Source organism: Vigna unguiculata, chromosome 5, assembly GCF_004118075.2.
Source record: "Vigna unguiculata cultivar IT97K-499-35 chromosome 5, ASM411807v1, whole genome shotgun sequence".
Taxonomy (NCBI): Eukaryota; Viridiplantae; Streptophyta; class Magnoliopsida; order Fabales; family Fabaceae; genus Vigna; species Vigna unguiculata.
The window spans coordinates 21010148-21027979 of NC_040283.1; the positions used below are offsets into that span (position 1 = coordinate 21010148).

The following is a 17832-nucleotide window of genomic DNA, read 5'->3' on the forward strand; positions in this document are numbered from 1 at the left end:
CTTCTGCAGCATAAAAGTGTATATAGGTAATTACATTAAAAAAAATGTCTCAGTTTGCTTGCTTCAACTATACCAAAACATGCACTACGTCATTTTTCATTTTAGACCACACTAAAATGTAGTACAGTCCTATAAATGTTGTTTAAATATATTAAATACAACAATTTTGTAAATGTGACATAAAGCAAATCAAGACCCACATTTATTTTAATGTTGTCTTGAAAACACGTGGGCTAAAAAGAGATATGGTCCGAAAGAAAGTGAAAACCACTTTTAAGAGTTTTTCTTCATTTCCCTCCCTTACGTTAGATCGAAAAATGTCTCTCCCTGTTGCACGTTCACATATTGTCTCTCTCATTCACGGTTGCACACCACTCCATCTCCTCCGTTGACTGTTGCCAGTTCAACTACGTTGCCTCTCCAGATCAACCATCGCCACTTCCTGTCGAGTCCAATTGCGTCGCGGCTTCCTCTCGAGTCCAACTGTGTCGCGGCTTCCTCTCCCATTCACTGTTGCGATTTTCATTTCTCTGGTAGCTAAGCCATTGTTTCTTCCCTCTTCATTTCCGTTTATTGCTCGTCGTTCTTTATGGTTTCTCTCTAACACTCATTGTTCTCCCCTTTTGTAATTTTGACATCTCACATTCTAGGGTTTATCTCTTCTGCATCTACATTGTTTCTAATCTCTTCACAATTGATCGGTTCAATCAAGGTTTTTCTCTTACCTCTGCAATTTAGTGTTTAGTCCCTGATTTTTTTAATTTCTTTGAATTTGGTTTAATTAATTTTGCTTCTGAGATGAGGTTTATTGTTTTTGTTCTTAGTATATCTATCATAGTTCTTACTGCGGAATGACCAAACTATTGTTCATGAAAAACTTAGAGTGCCAGAGATAGGAGGTGTAAGAAAAAGAGCTTCTGTATATATAATATAAATTAAATTTGTAATCATATTGTAGTAATTAGTTTATAAGTAAAATAGAAGTAAAGTTGTAATCATACTTCTCTAAAGATACAGAGTAGTTTCTTCAGAACCTGTGATTACATCTAAATTTTTCAGAATATAAATTGTAAATGGTGCTAAAACCTCTGTGTGCAGAAATTGTTATTATAACCGATGCAATTGAAAAATAACCATTGTGTTGCTTTGTCAAATTGTTACAATTGTTTGGTAAACTATTTTCCTTTGCAGGGCCCCCATCATATAACGCTTTGCTGTGAGACATTTTTTATGCTTTATATCCAATCCAAGCAACATGAAGACAAATTTGTCTGCTTGGTTAAATTAAATATTCCAAAGAAGAACAGAATGAGTTTTATATGTAATCTTATTTTAGTCATGCTTAATTGACTCTGGTTAAGAATATTTGTTTGGTAAGGCTACCTTTTGCACCTTCACTCAACCAAAATAAGAATAAGAAACATACTAATAATGTTGATGTCGTATTTTTGCTTATGCATAGTATCTATTTTTGGTTCAAACAAACACAATAAATAATTCGTATCAACAACTTGTGCTACTGTATTATATTATGACCTTTGTGTTGTTCTGAGGCGAGTTTTACCAAGTGGTGTGGAGGGCACAGTTATAAGAGAAAGCTGCTAAAGTTTTTATTGGTGATTTTTCAGACTTTGCTGGTTCAATGTTCCCTACAACAATCATATATAGCTTTCAAGGGAAGTAAGAAACTTCTTTGCATCATTTGGGTAAGATTAGGTCAGAAGCTTTACTTAACTCTACACAGCCTCAGTATATAATAATGTTGCCTACATGACTATTAAACACACCTTAATCTTTGAAAAATCTAGTAGTGTAACTATCACTTCACTATATATCACTTTACTCCTTTGAGTGGCATTTTCTGAAATTGAGATACGGATAATTCAAAATTTGTGTTTCTTAGCTAAAATAATTTACGAATTATATCTGAGAATGCATTCAAGTACCAAATTGATAACAGTTAAGTTGCAGGCAGAAGCAGCATCATCCAGACAAATTCCATATGGGGTAACACAGAATGAGGTGGTAATGCTGAACCTGCATTTGTTATATGCATGGATGTTTGCATTTATTCTAATGGTATTGACATAAAAAATATTAGTTCTTAAAGCCAAAATTGTTTCACAGTGTAATTTTATATTTTTAAAAGTTATTTTCAGAAATATCACACTTAAAAGTAAAAGTGAAGAAAAAAACATAAAAAATAAATTGAGAACTGTTTCTCTAAGGTCGGGCTATGCTATGGCATTGCATGATTGAAATGTCACTTTTCTTTTCGGTGATATTTTCACTGCTGTTTGCTGTTTGTGGAAACTTTGTTGAAGCATTATTTATGAATTAAGAACTTCTGGGTAGATTGGTAATTTCATTGAGTTGAAAGAAAATTTTAGAAAAGATGTACTTAGTTTTACCTTGGGATTGAAGCTAGAGGCTTTGGTAAGAATTAGGAGCAGTGAGCGTAAGACTATTAATTTTTGCTAATCAATGGTGTATTTCGTTGAAATGGATTTTTAATTGTTTTAATTTTCATATTAGTTTTTAATTTATTTGTTTAAATGTTGTGTGTGGTGTTAATGTGTTATATAATGCTTTAATTGTTTATTTGTTTAATTTTTATTGTTTTAATTGTTTTAATTTTTATATTAGCTTTTAATATGGAAACCATATCAGGATTTTTAATTGTTTTAATTTTCATATTAATTTTTAATATGGAAACCATATCATGATTTATAATTGTTTTAATTTTCATATTAGTTTTTAATTTATTTGTTTAAATGTTGTGTGTGGTGTTAATGTGTTATATAATGCTTTAATTGTTTATTTGTTTAATTTTTACTATTTTAATTGTTTTAATTTTTATATTAGCTTTTAATATGGAAACCATATCAGGATTTTTAATTGTTTTAATTTTCATATTAATTTTTAATATGAAAACCATATCAAGATTTTTAATTGTTTTAATTTTCATATTAGTTTTTAATTTATTTGTTTAAATGTTGTGTGTGGTGTTAATGTGTTATATAATGCTTTAATTGTTTATTTGTTTAATTTTCATTGTTTTAATTACTTTAATTTTCATATTACTTTTTAATATGGAAACCATATCAGGATTTTTAATTGTTTTAATTTTCATATTAGTTTTTAATTTATTTGTTTAAAATGCTTTAATTTAGTTCATATTATGTTAGTGATCAGAAAGAGGAGTACGATTTTTGAAGTTGTTGTGCTTCAACTATTACAACACCTGTTGTGGATTCTATAATATCAGGTTTGTTATTAGCTTACATTAGCAAATTATGGAAGATGTTATTCCTATTTTTATTTAAAATTGTTAATTTTAGAGAGACTTATACTATGTTATCATCTTTTAGATTAAAGATGATGGACAAAGAGTGGACTAAACTTCCAAGATTTAGTAAAGAGTATGCTAATGGTGTAGAGTTATTTTTAGATTTTGCATACGCTAGCGGAAGAGCTCAAGGGAATGAGATCTTATGCCCTTGTTCCAAGTGTAGAAATCTTTATTGGGCAACAAGAAATGTGGTCTATGATCATTTAATAGCTAAAGGATTTCTAAAAGGATACAACACTTGGGTAAACCATGGGGAGTCAATACAATCATTGCCTACTCCAAGTGATGACGACATGGAAGATAATATAGATGGATTATTGCATGACACATTTAGAAATGTGGTAGAAGGAAGTGGGGACAACATTGGTCCTAATGAGGAAGCAAAAAAGTTCTACAAGTTGATTAATGAAGCAAAACAAGAGTTATATCCTGGATGCCAAAGTTTCTCCAGTCTTTCTTTCATAATCCGAATGTATCTATTGAAATGTCTTCATGGGTGGAGCAATGCCTCATTTTCTGACCTTTTACAATTATTGAAAGAAGCCATGCCGAATCTAAACATTCCTGAATCTTTTAATAAAACAAAGGCCGTGATTAAAGATTTAGGCCTTGATTATAAAAAGATTCATGCATGTCCAAATGACTGCATGCTATATTGGAAGGAGCATGAGAATGACACTTTTTGTGAGAAGTGTAAAGTTTCAAGATGGAAGGAATTTGGTGAAGCACATGGTGAGTTAGAGCAACAAAAGAATGAGCAGAAAGTGCCTGCAAAAATTTTAAGACACTTTCCATTGATCCCCAGACTTCAAAGGCTGTTTATGTGCTCAAACACTGCAGATTTAATGAGGTGGCATGAAGAAGAGCGCTCAAAAGATGGAAAAATGAGACACCCTGCTGATGGTGAAGCTTGGAAAGACTTTGATAAATGTCATGCTAATTTTTCTATTGAGCCTCGCAATGTAAGACTTGGTCTAGCAAGTGATGGCTTCAATCCATTTAAGACTATGAGTATATCACATAGTACATGGCCAGTCATGATGGTGGTGTATAACTTTCCGCCATGGCTATGCATGAAACCCGAATACACAATGTTGTCACTACTAATTCCTGGACCACAATCACCTGGAAATGATATTGATGTCTATTTGCAACCACTAATTGAGGAACTAAAGCAATTATGGGAAATAGGTGTAGAAACATATGATGCCTCAAGAGATCAAAAATTTCAAATGCATGCAGCTCTTTTGTGGACGATTAGTGATTATCCTGGGTATGCTATGTTGTCAGGTTGGAGCACTAAAGGAAGGTTGGCATGTTCATGTTGCAATTATGACACTCATTCGTCATACTTGAGACACAGCCATAAGATGTGTTATATGAACCATCGTGTGTTTTTACCAACAAGTCATCCATGGAGGTTGAATAAGAAGTCATTCAATGGAAAGAAAGAACTTGGGTCTGCACCAACTGTGTTAGAAGGTACTGATATTGTAGAAATCTTGAAGGATTTTAACAATGATTTTGGAAAGTATAGAAAAAATAAGAAAGATGGTCCATGGAAGAAAAGATCAATATTTTTTGAGTTGCCCTACTGGTCACAAAATACATTACGTCATAATCTTGATGTAATGCATATTGAGAAAAACATATGTGATAATATTATTGGGACTCTTTTAGACATTCAAGGCAAGACAAAAGATCATGTCAATGCACGCTATGATTTACAAGACATGGGAATTAGAAAGAATCTTCATCCTTGGGAGCTTGATGGAGGTCGTGTACAGTTTGCAAAATCTTGTTTTTCAATGAATGCACATGAAAAGTTAATTTTTTGTGCTATTTTAAAGTCCGCCAAATTACCAGATGGGATTGCATCAAATATTTCAAAGTGTGTGAATGCTAGTGAAAAGAAAATAAGTGGTTATAAGAGTCATGATGCACATTTCATGCTACACTACTTGTTACAAGTTCCAATAAGATGCACAATGCTTGATGTAGTGGCTGGCCCTTTAATTCGTTTGGGGTCTTTTTTTCACTCTTTGTGTCAAAAAGTGATCCAAGTGCAGGATTTGGATTACTTAGAAGCCAATATTGTAGAAATACTTTGTCAAATGGAGACGATATTTCCTCCTAGTTTTTTTGACATAATGGTTCACTTGCCTATCCATCTAGCAAATGAAGTAAGATTGGGTGGGCCAGTTCAATTTCGGTGGATGTATCCGATTGAGAGATATTTATGCAGACTTAAAAGTTATGTTCGAAACAAGGCTTATCCTGAGGGTTCTATTGCCGAGGGGTATTTGGCAGAAGAAGCTTTGACACTTTGCTCAAGATATATGCATAAAGACGTAGATACAAGATTGAATAGAAAAAGAAGAAATTATGAAGGTAATGATTTATGTGATGTAGATGTTTGTGATTACTTTTCAAATAGAGGTAGTGCTTTGGGTGGTAAGAAAAAAGGTAAACTATTCTCTTTGGATTTGACATCTAAGGATCAAGCTCATCGATACCTCTTATTCAACTGTGATGAAATAAACATATACATCAGGTGTGATACTAGTTTATTTTTTTTCATTCTCATCTTTTGAATTATACCTTAAATCACTAATAAAGATTATTTGTTTTTATAGAGAGTATGATGAGATTTTAAATAGGAAGACAAAAAGAAGAAAGTGGATCAAAGCTAAAACCCAAAGTCAAGAGTTTAGTGAATGGTTCAAAGATAGAGCCATGAGTGAGGATGTATCACTTCAACTTAAGGAATTCTCTCGTGGTCCAAATACTGTTGCAAGGAGGTTATCAGGCTACCTCATCAATGGTTACAGATTTCATACTACAAAGAGAGATGCTAGACGCAAAACTCAAAATTCTGGTGTAACTTTGGTTTCATTAACACCAAGTTATGCAAGTTCCAAGGATGAAAATCCTAGGATAGAACCCGTCACTTATTATGGGGCAATCAATGACATAATTGAGTTAGACTATTATGGGCATTTCAAGTTTGTGATGTTTAAGTGTGATTGGTTTGAGAGTGATGCAGACAAATATGGGCTTACATGTGTTTATTTCAACAAAAAATGTTACCAAAATGATCCCTTTGTGTTGCCTTCTCAAGTCCACCAATGCTTTTATGTTGAAGATCCTTTTGAAACAAGTAAACATTATGTTTTGAAGATGATTCCAAGAGATTTATTTAATATGGGTGATCACTCACAAGTAAATAATTCTGATAATGATGATGAATTCAATTGGGTTAGGGAAGACATGCCTGTAACAGTAGCTGAGAAACCTTCTAAAGATTTGGAGAAAGATTATTCTGATGATCTTGATTTTGATGAGACTTTGTTTGACTATATGGACTAAGAGGAGGATGGCTAGTGTTGATAGAATGGATTTTGTAGTTTGGATCTTTTTATGTAACAAGATGCAGAATTGTAAGATAAGTCTCTCTGCTTTAGTTTGACATGAATAAGTCTCTCTGTTTTTCCTATAATTGTAAGATAACTTTTTAAACATTTCCTCATATAATGTGGTGTTGATAGAATGACTCTGTTTTTCTGCTGTTCGTCTCTATTTAAAATTTTGTTATATGTTTGGTTGTATAAACTATTGTTGCTATCATGAAATGTGGTGAATAACTTTTAAAATTTCCTTAGCAAAAGTTCCTCAAATATCAATTGAGCTACTGTACAAATCTTGGTGAAATGTGGTGAAATGTCATTTTGTATAATTGTCCTGTACTGAGAAGAGGGTCTATATGCTATTTTTTGAATCCCGAGTATTGGAAGTGTATTGATAGAAATAGCTCTGCATTCAAAACTTTTTTTTGTTTCAAAAGGAGTTTCCAGGAATTAACGAATTAGTTGTTTTAAACTCTTTTATGGCTCAAAAATGTTTCATTTTCTATGCTGATTGAGTGCAGGGATTATTAGGTATATGCTGATTAACTATGATACACAGTTGTAAAGGTCATGATTGAACAAAAAATACAAGTATAGAACACATGTTAGTAGATGGTTTATGTCACTTTATCCCTCAAGTCTTTTTCTTTTCAGTTGTAAATTTCAATGTTTCTAATTCAGGTGCAGTTGGTTTTTTTGCAGAAGAACCTCTCCTCTTATGAGGCTCGTGTGCTAGACCACCTTTAAATGTTTTCATCGAGAGATTTATCCATTGAAACTGTGTGGAACCATTTCTTTCATGACAGTATCAATTGAGCTACTGTACAAATCTTGTTACTGTACAATTCTGGCAGGTCTATATCAACATAAATATGTAGCCATTAAATTGATTTGTTTTATGTTGCAGGTCAACTTTAAAGAGGAACACATAACAGTGGTAACGGTGATAAATTAATTTCTTATTACACTAACACAATGTATCAAAGTTAAGCTCTGAATGAAAATTTGGCTTCCAAATTTTATTGCTAAATTTTACTACAGATTCTTGAAGTCAAGGAAGCAGTTGAAGAAGCTACAGACTGCAGTTGAAGATCTCTAAGAACCATATTTTGTGTACAACTTTAACAGACTCATATTTCTTCCAAGCCACATTTAGGTTCATTTATGTGACATTTTAGGGATACACAAAATCTGCAACTCTAGAATAAGCTTGAATAGAAAACTTAATATTGTCTATTCTTCATCTCTTTATCACTTATATGTTTATTATTCTTCATATCTGCATCACTTCTCACTTATATGTATTTCCTTGCTTGTTAGTTATGCTTAATTGCTTTTTTTTTCTTACTTATTTTTGCTCTTAACTTCCTAAAAGTGTAGATGAAACCTCAAGGCAGCAACATTCAAATGAGTGCTTCAAGTATGGAACTTCCTCAAGTAAAATCAAGCAAAGAATTGCTAAGGAAAATGCAAATTTCACATGGAAAGATGACAAGCAATCAATGTAGAACTACTGCACCTAGAATTGCTGCTGAAACACAACTAAACTTGCCTACTTTTAAGTTGCATGACCATGCAAATTTGGATAGGAGGCTTAGCTCGAGAAATCAGAATGGGAAACTCAAGAAAAAGGCAGCAAATGTAGCTGATAAATCAAAGGAAAAGCTACTACAAATTGAAAGAGCATTCACTCAAGTCACTATTTCAAGTGCTGATCAACAACCCAATAAAAAGGGAGTGTCACAAGAGGAAAATTCTAAGAAAAGGAGATTGCCTATGAAAGGAACGATGGTAGATGATAACTCAAGATCTAAGGAAGGACTAGTGATTGAAGATGTTGAATCAATGACAAGACAAGGTGCTGCTCCTAAGGATACAAAAACAAAATTGGGGTCAATGTCAATTGATCAATTTCTTAAAGAAAATGGAAGCACTGATGATGAAGACGAAAATATTCAAAATGGAAGTGAGGAGGCGGAACAATATGTTGGAGAAGGAAATACATACCAAGATGAAGATGGTGAATTGAATGAAAAAGAAGGTAAATATTTTATTATTAGCATTTGACAATTTGTTTTTCATATGTAATATTTAATTTTGTGAGTTGAATGTCAAAATAGGGACAAAGAAGAAAAGAACAAGAGGACCAACTCAATGCTTAGCAATACACGGAAGATCAATGCAAGATCGTCCAGAAGTTGTATTGGATGCAGATGGAGAACCTATTGGTCCGACTGACAAAATTGTAACTGACTTGAGTTATTTCCTTGGCACAATAGCGAGAAATTCAACCTTTTGTCCCTTGATTTACACAAGTTTCAAAGCTCTACTCAAAGATAAAGATAATAAGGCTCATATATGGACATATGTTCTGGTATGAAAACTAAACTTATATTGATTTGGCGACATAAATATTTCTTAAAATTCATCCATTTAATGTTTTTTTATGTAGGAAAAGTTCAATATTAGTGATAAAGGAGAGAAAGCCGTATTTACTCGTATAAATGATGCATGGAGACGCTACAAAAGTTTTATCAAGAAAAAACACTTTTCAAAGTACTCCACATTGAAGGATCGGCTAAAACATCGTCCTTTATTCCTTTCTGAAGCTCATTTCAAGCAATTGCTCAAATATTGGAACATTAGTACTATCCAGGTAAGTTTATTTGATGTCTTATTATGTTAAAGCTACGTGTTATAATCTACCTTGATTGTTATTTTTCTCTTATCTTAATGTAGAGCATTAGCGAGAGAAATGCTGCAAATAGAGCTAAGCAAAAGTACATCCATCGCATGGGGCCAACTAGTTTTGCTAGAATTCATGCTGAATTGGTAATATATTTCTACTTATGTCATCGTATGTTTTATATTTAATGCAAAATATGCTAATTGACCTTTTGCTTATTGTAGCGTACCAAGAAAGAGGTAGGAGAAAAAGTTACTCAAGCTGAAATGTTTATTACAACTCGTCAACGTCGAGAAGGTCGAAAAGGAAAAGAATTGGATGAAGAAACACATAATGCTATTGTATGTTTACAATTCATTGTATAGATTCCTTTTTCTCAATATAAATAAATCTCCTTTATTCATTGTATAGATCTACATAATGATTTTTTATTTTTGTTTTATTAGATTAAGCTTCAAGGTTCCATTCAAAACTCAAGCGATTCTGCAGAACAAACATTTAAATCACTGTTTGGAAAAGAAAAGCCTGGGAGGGTACGTTGTTACGGAAAGACTATGACACCATCACAATTTAGGAAAAATGAAGAAATTGCTGCCATCAAGAAAGAACATGCAAACGCAATTAGTGGTATGGCAAAGGAAATACAAGATCTACGAGCAATTGTAAATTTTGTGGTAAGGCAACAAAATCCAGATTTAGATGAAGAGGACTTAAATAATATGATGGCACGCGTTTTAGGTAAAAAAAGTAGTGCAACAGGGCCATATTCATCTGCATCAACCCATGATCCGCAGGTAAAGAAAGTTTTTAATTGTACTTCCATCATTAATATCAATGTAAAATACCCAAAAGTTTAATACTAAATAGGATATGGTTAGGATGTTGCAATAACTACTTATTGATGCTTTAGACTCTTAGCAACTAAAATATTGGTATTTTGTGCTTATTAGGTGTTACATTAGATTAATACTATACTATAAACTCTCAAATCATGTTTGTTATTTAACATCTATGATACATTATGTAAGAGAAGAATCATGATGAGTATAATGTTACATTTTAGGTCTCTACTTCACTCATGAACATGCATTTGTTGGAACTTAGAAATGATTGAAAACATGTGATTCAATGCACATTTACATGTTAAATTTGACTTAATTAACTTGTTATAATGTATAATATGTTGGAAAAATGTGATAATATATTTTGTTGTTGTTTGTAGCTAGAAGACAATGAAGATCATGAAGACAATGAAGGCTATGAAGATTATGAAGACAATCTTATAGAATAATGATCTTTGTTATGTAGTTAAGAAACATTAGACATATTATATTTTAGCTTTCTAGCTAAAACTTTGAAAGGTTCATGCTTAATAATGACTTGAAGATAGTTATTTTAATAGTTTGCATTCTAACATTGAAATATATGTATGAATGACATTTAATATGCATTCAATTATGAATATTTTGTGTACGAATATTGTTTCAGGTATTGATTATTGTGGTGTCTAATTGTATAATATTGTGATTTGAAGAGGTACACTCTTTTCACATTGAACTTTTCTATAAAAACACATTCTAATAAATGTGGCTTAAACTCAAAGACAATATTTATAAGGGTGTTGTCTATTATAAGGATATTAAGCCACGGTTTTAACAATGTTGTCGTACTGAAAACCGTGGCCTAATGCCTACAGCAACGGCCACCTAGACTACGGCTAAGAAACTGTTGTCTAAACTTTAGCCCACGGTTTTTACGATTTAGGCCATAGTTTTGTGGTGTTGTCTAAAATACTTTTTGTTGTAGTGATGTTTCTCACCTTCTAGTGATCAAATTTAAGAAAAATAAATTACTTTTATATATTTGCACCGAAAACATTCACCCAAATAAGTGATCAGAAGCAAGTTTGGTAAGTTACAAATGTGATGTTGGTAAGTTTGGTGCACATGATAATAGAGGAAGTATAGAGAAGTTAGAGAGTATTATTACCCTTTAGTTCTCGAGCGAGAGTTGAAGTGGGAAGGAAGAAAAGAGAAGCAAAGAGTAAGAAAGCAATGAGAATGGCCTTCATGTTTGGAAAGTGTTTGATAATATGATTAGTATATATTATTCACTTTTCCCTTTGCATTGATGTGAAGAGTGTTGTGATGTATTTATAGTCTGAATTCAGTGAAGTATGGTAAGAGAAGACTTACTCAAAGACTTCGATACAGTGCTGCAGAAAATAAGTAATTCATAATCATAGATTGATGGACGAGAAGAACTACAACTTATTTAATTGTTTTATCTAGAATACTTGACTCGGTTGCTACTTGATAAATTAGTTTATTTCACTTGTCATTAAAAAAGACGAACAACTTTAAAACAATAGTTTTTATGAGGAACGAAGACCATATATCTACGGATAAAATGAATAAATAATTTTTTGAAGAAAAATAATATCGATAAATAATTTTTTCCAATGCCTTATATTCTTTTTAGGCTTAAATATACATTTGGTCCCTATTTTTGTTGATTTTATTCAATTTGGTCCTATTTTCATTTTATGTTCAATTAGGTCCTCATTTTCGTCAAATTGTGGTCAATTTGGTCCTTTTCACTAACGGTGTTTAAATCTAATACTATATACAATTCTAAACTAACAAATGGCAACTTTCTCTATAAAATAATATATCTGATCCACTTCATTTCAAAATTTTCATTCTACAAAAGGTAAAATGGCTAACATGTCAATCAACCACAATTTTCAGCGTTTTTAAAAAAATTCAAAATGCAATTATTATCACCTTCAAAAAGTTTCTCTCTCTTTTTCTCTCTCTCTCTCTCTCTTTTCTTCTCCTCTCTTTCGCAGTCCACACTCTTCATCTTCTTCTCAACCTTCCTCTTTTCTCTGTTTTTCTCACGCACATACCACAACTCTTCATCTTCCTCTTTTCAGCTGTTTTCAGTTTTCTTAAGCCAACAACTCATTTTCTGCTTCTATTTTGTCAGATCTAACATCTTCATCCCTTTTTTTACAGGTTTAAATGGAGAAATATTTTTTGTTTTGAGTTTTCTTAAGCCAACAACTCATTTTCTACTTATATTTTGTCACATCTAACTTCTTCATCCCTTTTTTTACAGGTTTAAACGGAGAAATATATTTTGTTTTGAGTTTTCTTAAGCCAACAACTCATTTTCTGCTTATATTTTGTCAGATCTAACTTCTTCATCCCTTTTTTTACAGGTTAAACGGAGAAATATTTTTTGTTTTCAGTCTTCTTAAGCCAACAACTCATTTTCTGCTTATATTTTGTCAGATCTAACTTCTTCATTCTTTTTTTTACAGGTTTAAACGGAGAAGTCGATTTTATTTAGAGTTTTCTCAATCGAAACACTCATTTCTTCTTCTTCTTTTGTGAGATCTATCTTTTTCAATCGTTTTTTTAGACTTTTAAACCCAGAAGTCGTTTTTATTTTGATTTTTCTCAACCGAACATCTAATTTTCTTCTTATATTTTGTCACATCTAACTTTTTCATGCGTTTTTTAACAGGACTAATATGACTCACTACAACATATGGTTTTATTACCCAGATTTCGTTGTTATTTCTACTTTTCTCCAGCGAACAACTCATTATTCTTTTATTTTTTCATATCTAACATGTTTATTGCATCATTGTATTTTCTAGGTTTGCTACATTTCTAATATGGTTCACTGCCGTAGATTTAACATCAGGTTTGAAATAAACTTTTTATCTAACTTTTTTTTTCTGTTTATGTAGATCTAACTGTTGTTTATCTGTATTTTTTCACTTTTGAGACCGTTCATCTTCTTTACTTTTCTACCTTCAAATCTCTTTTTCATTTTTTTTTCGTTCATGGTTTTTTTTAATAAAGCATTTAATCAGCAAATCTCTTTATTTTTACCAACTTACACTATATTTTGGCAAAGTTCTTCACTAAAAATAGTTCATCTTCTTTATTTTTCTTTCTTAAACTCTATCATTTTTTTCATTAATGGTTTTTTTTAATAATTCATTCTATCACCAAATCTACAAATTTTTACCCAATTTTCGTTTTCATTTGCACATTTTTCAAAGAGTTTTTCACATTTTTCAAATCACCTTTTACCCCTTCAAATACTACTTTTATAAATCTCCAAATCAACCTGTCAATCAGTATTCAAACGCATTAAATAAATTGATCCATCATCTACCACACGTTATAATTATTAAACTTTATTATATTCCAATATTGAATATACACCATCCTCAAAAAAAATAAACATTACAAATTTACATTAAATAATTCTTCTTATTCTTTTACGACGTTTCATAATATTTTTTTTTATTTAACGTATAATTTTTGAATTCGTATTTATTAACCTCTACTTTTACCACTTAAGACTGTTCAGTTTGTACGAATACTTCCAACAGCTATGACTTCTCCTATTGCTTTTATATATATATTCCCTGTGTTTACCAATTCAAAGTCAGACATCTGATTTTTCTACTGTTAACCATTTTGTTCTCTTACAATTTTACTTCATCACCAACCTATTCTGCTTCAATGGAACCCATGCCCACACCACAATCCATACTTTCTTCAGACATGGTTGGCGGATTCATTTCTATGTTTTTGAAAGACCAGGTATATTTTTTTGATTCAATAACATTTATCTTTGTTATTTAAATTTATTTATTTATTTATTCTTAACTTGCTAATCTTTTAAGGACTGTGGACACGTCGACCAAGTCTTCATCATACGCTATTGGAAGGACCTTGGTGCTAAATGGACCGTTGTGGATTACCAAAGTAATGTTCACCATGTTACTTACAACATGGATATTCACACTCCAATGATTACTCAAGGCTGGAACCAACTAAGATCTTTCTATGGAGATCAGTCTGACAAGTTGCTTGTGTTCAAATACGTGGGAAATTCATCTTTCGTAATCCACGTCTCTAAACGGTCTACAGACACAGGAATCAAGACCAAGTTCCTCAACAATGTTGCCATACATCGTCCTCTCTCTATGTCGAACTTAATCCATTTTACTGTTGAACTATCCACATACTACTGTCAAGCAAGCCACCTGGTAAGGTTTGAATTTTTAATATTATTTTAAATTTCCATTCCTTTCTAATAATTAATATCTCTTCACATTCTTTTTTCAGTATTTGAAGAAAGAATTTGCTACTTATTTTGAAAAGAGTGGACTTTCTTCTGTTGTTTTACATAGACCCAGGGGCGAGGTCGAGTGTAAATTGATAATAAGACCTAGGTTTGTTAAGATAGGATTTGGCTGGAAAGACTTTTGTGCTCTTCATCAACTCTCTGTAGAGGATCACCCTGAATTGTTTTTTGAAGTTGAAAGTGAAAGAACAAGCAAAGATATCAAAGTTCTTTATCCATTTTTTTGGTATTAAAGTTGAAAATTTTTATTTTATTTTGTTTGAACTTCTTATATGATGTGATCCCAACAAGGCTTATAGCTTAGGTCAACGCCTAGGCCCAAATCATGCTCAAGGCCCAATACATGGCCCACATTCACCTTCAAGCCCAAGCCCATCAAGAGGCCCAATAACAAGGAGCATGCTCAAAAAGATCCAATTGGGTTTCATTCAAGATGGCCCAAACCCACATGGACTTCTCATACTCTTCACATGGGCCAAAGAAGATGTGAAGATTTGAATAGGTGTCTCAAAGAGCAATAGAATAGCAATAATATTGGCCCATTGTTTAGGCTTTGCTTTCTAGAATAATAAGTCAAACAATGAGTAGTTCAATTGATAAAATTGGGCTTGACTAAGCCCAATAAGAGATTTGTCCATGAGCTATCAAAAGAGCCAAGGTGGACTAAGTGGAAGTCAACACTTCTTCCTACACCTCATGGATCCAAAGCATTCAAGGGTTAGGAATGCTTCCTCCTTTTCCAAGGCATTATCCAATTGCCAAGATCAAGCCTCCTTCTCCAAGCTTCATCTAAGGGCCAAGATCAAGGCCCACTCCATCCAATGGCTCTCCTTTCTCATGTGTAAATGGCTTCATATAAAAGCCAAAATTTCACTCATTTGTAGACACTCTTAAAATTTTATGCAATAGATGCAACTTGAGTTGAGAGCACTCCTCCCTCTATTGCCTTTGAGAGTCACCACTTTCTAGAGATTTCCTCTCTCTACCTCTAGCCACCTTCCTTTGGCTAGCATAGATTAGGAAATCCTATCACCTCTTTCACCATCCATTTCTGCTGCCCATGGAGCTCTTCATGCACCTTTGGAGCTCCACCATTATATATATCAATATATAAGATGATTTATATTGGACTCTTATTTTGTATGCATTTATTATATATCTCAATATATAAGTTATTGTTTCGGGTGTAGGGACCAAGAGCCTACTAAAGAACCTCTTCAAGCTTACTCCACTCTTCTCTGCAACTGTAACTTCAAGAAAATCCATTCCTTAGCTCGATCGGTTGGGACGACGATCAGGGTACCTGTCTAAAGGGCTCCGATGCTTAAGTCAGTAAAGGACCGATCGGTATATCAGTGTAACTGCTGTAATAAATGCGAATTTAAGATCCTCACCAACCTACCTTTGGGCCCTATTTATAATTTTCGGTGTGGGCCTTTGATTAGGATTCCTTAATTACGGCCCAATGATCCTTTAATCAAGATTACTGACTCGTTTAGCGTTAATTAACCCGATTGACTGGTTGTTCGACCGTGCGACCGATGGCCGCTTGACTGGATTAGTTATGTCCTGTTTTTATCGTGAACGATTCGTGTATGGTTGATCGACCGATGGACGCATGTAAAGGACTACGCAAGTCTAAAGAGATTGATCAACCGATGGTTGATTTACTGATTGTCCTTTGTTATGTTTAGGTGCTGCTCGTGCTTGTCCGATCGACCGATGTGCCATTAGGGATCAGAGTCACTCGTTTAGGTGTTACTGATGGACCGATGGGCTTGAACGTGGCTTTTGACTTATTTGTTTAACCGTTTGACCGATGGTCCTACTGTTTGTTCACCAGGTCGTTCGACCGATATTCTTTTAACGATGTTGTGGTTTGTTTGTAGAACCGATTGACCGATGGTCCTACACAATTTATTTACCAGGCCGTTCGACCGATAGTCTTTTATGTACGAGTTTTTTCCATCCTTGGCCGATGGGCCTGAGGATTGGCTTTGGCCGATTGACCGATGGGACATAAGTACAGTTATATTTTGTTCTCTTTTATTATATGTATTTTATTATTTTGTATTATTTTTTTTCATTAATTAATGATTTGGTTCATTAATTAACATTGAGAATAGTATCAAATTAAAATCCTCGAAAAACAATTTTATATCTTGCTTTTCGATATATTTATTTTCGCTATCTTGATTTCGGTATAAAAATTGAGGTTATATATATATATATATATATATATATATATATATATATATATATATCAACAAATTTAAACAAATATTAAAAGGAAACGGAACCATATTCATATTTATTGGATTGGCCTAGAGGCCGAATGTTTATTTTACAGCAAAATCGAAAAACACACCATATTCAGACAAAACACTCGAAATTCTAAAGCAAAAACATAGAGAAGGTATACTAAAAAAAACTGAAATTACCGACGTTGATTTAACACAACAAGTGTTAAATGGCAGTAGCAATAAGTAAAAAGTATACTTAATTCATTCGGGTATTGCATCTTTGGATATCCAAATCAGATATTGGTCAACAATTACGTGAAAATAATGGGCATGGTGCTGCTGCCGCTGGGGGTGGTGGTGGTGACGTTGGCACATGGAACGACACATCTGCATAATACGGTATATACATCATTAACGAAAGTGGTCATCTCTCATCAAAATTTTGTTCTTTATTTCGATTCAAACAAACGTATTATGCGGTGGAGTATAACAAGCCTGCGTACGTATATGTGTTGATGGAAAACAATTTTATGATGAATTTGCGTATGAGAATTGAGGAAAGTACAGAGAGTTAGTGAGTATTATTACCATACAGTTCGCGAGCGAGAGTTGAAGTGGAAAGGAAAAAAAGAGAAGCAAAGAGTAAGAAAGCAATGAGAATGGCCTTCATGTTTGGAAAGTGTTTGATAATATGATTAGTATATATTATTCACTTTTCCCTTTGCATTGATGTGAAGAGTGTTGTGATGTATTTATAGTCTGAATTCAGTGAAGTATGGTAAGAGAAGACTTACTCAAAGACTTCGATACAGTGCTGCAGAAAATAAGTAATTCATAATCATAGATTGATGGACGAGAAGAACTACAACTTACTTAATTGTTTTATCTAGAATACTTGACTCGGTCGCTACATGATAAATTAGTTTATTTCACTCGTCATTAAAAAAGACGAACAACTTTAAAACA

At 32.8% G+C, this 17832-nt stretch overlaps 3 protein-coding genes and 2 long non-coding RNA genes across 5 annotated transcripts; 4 read left to right on the forward strand and 1 right to left on the reverse strand.

Moving 5' to 3' along the window:
* The first annotated feature begins 506 nt into the window (after positions 1–506).
* On the forward strand, positions 507–3704 carry LOC114186158. Its single transcript, XR_003604979.1, has 3 exons — positions 507–1706; positions 3189–3268; positions 3372–3704. It is a non-coding gene; the product is annotated as an uncharacterized LOC114186158 (long non-coding RNA).
* A 193-nt stretch (positions 3705–3897) lies between these two features.
* LOC114184470 lies at positions 3898–6721 on the forward strand. Its single transcript, XM_028071778.1, has 2 exons — positions 3898–5906; positions 5989–6721. Exons 1-2 carry the CDS (start codon positions 3898–3900, stop codon positions 6719–6721), a joined length of 2742 nt encoding a protein of 913 aa, XP_027927579.1.
* Positions 6722–8247: 1526 nt separating this feature from the next.
* LOC114184471 lies at positions 8248–9710 on the forward strand. Its single transcript, XM_028071780.1, has 5 exons — positions 8248–8800; positions 8880–9133; positions 9212–9415; positions 9499–9616; positions 9670–9710. The coding sequence occupies exons 1-5, from the start codon at positions 8248–8250 to the stop codon at positions 9708–9710; spliced, it is 1170 nt and encodes a 389-aa protein (XP_027927581.1).
* A 1-nt stretch (position 9711) lies between these two features.
* Positions 9712–10736, forward strand: LOC114184472. Its single transcript, XM_028071781.1, has 3 exons — positions 9712–9786; positions 9892–10239; positions 10668–10736. Exons 1-3 carry the CDS (start codon positions 9712–9714, stop codon positions 10734–10736), a joined length of 492 nt encoding a protein of 163 aa, XP_027927582.1.
* Positions 10737–16906: 6170 nt separating this feature from the next.
* On the reverse strand, positions 16907–17583 carry LOC114186208. Its single transcript, XR_003604986.1, has 2 exons — positions 17455–17583; positions 16907–17253 (listed from the first exon to the last, which is right to left on the reverse strand). It is a non-coding gene; the product is annotated as an uncharacterized LOC114186208 (long non-coding RNA).
* Positions 17584–17832: the final 249 nt, after the last annotated feature.

What these genes read in the sequence shown, in the direction of transcription:
- LOC114184470 (XM_028071778.1), top strand. Translation starts at nt 3,898, where the DNA reads ATGCCGAATCTAAACATTCCTGAATCTTTTAATAAAACAAAGGCCGTG. An exon ending in GAAATAAACATATACATCAG is followed by an intron (nt 5,907 to 5,988) that starts GTGTGATACTAG and finishes TTGTTTTTATAG; the next exon opens with AGAGTATGATGAGATTTTAA.
- LOC114184471 (XM_028071780.1), top strand. Translation starts at nt 8,248, where the DNA reads ATGACAAGCAATCAATGTAGAACTACTGCACCTAGAATTGCTGCTGAA. An exon ending in ATATATGGACATATGTTCTG is followed by an intron (nt 9,134 to 9,211) that starts GTATGAAAACTA and finishes TTTTTTATGTAG; the next exon opens with GAAAAGTTCAATATTAGTGA. An exon ending in ATATTTCTACTTATGTCATC is followed by an intron (nt 9,617 to 9,669) that starts GTATGTTTTATA and finishes TGCTTATTGTAG; the next exon opens with CGTACCAAGAAAGAGGTAGG.
- LOC114184472 (XM_028071781.1), top strand. Translation starts at nt 9,712, where the DNA reads ATGTTTATTACAACTCGTCAACGTCGAGAAGGTCGAAAAGGAAAAGAA. An exon ending in AAGAAACACATAATGCTATT is followed by an intron (nt 9,787 to 9,891) that starts GTATGTTTACAA and finishes TTGTTTTATTAG; the next exon opens with ATTAAGCTTCAAGGTTCCAT. An exon ending in CATCAACCCATGATCCGCAG is followed by an intron (nt 10,240 to 10,667) that starts GTAAAGAAAGTT and finishes TGTTGTTTGTAG; the next exon opens with CTAGAAGACAATGAAGATCA.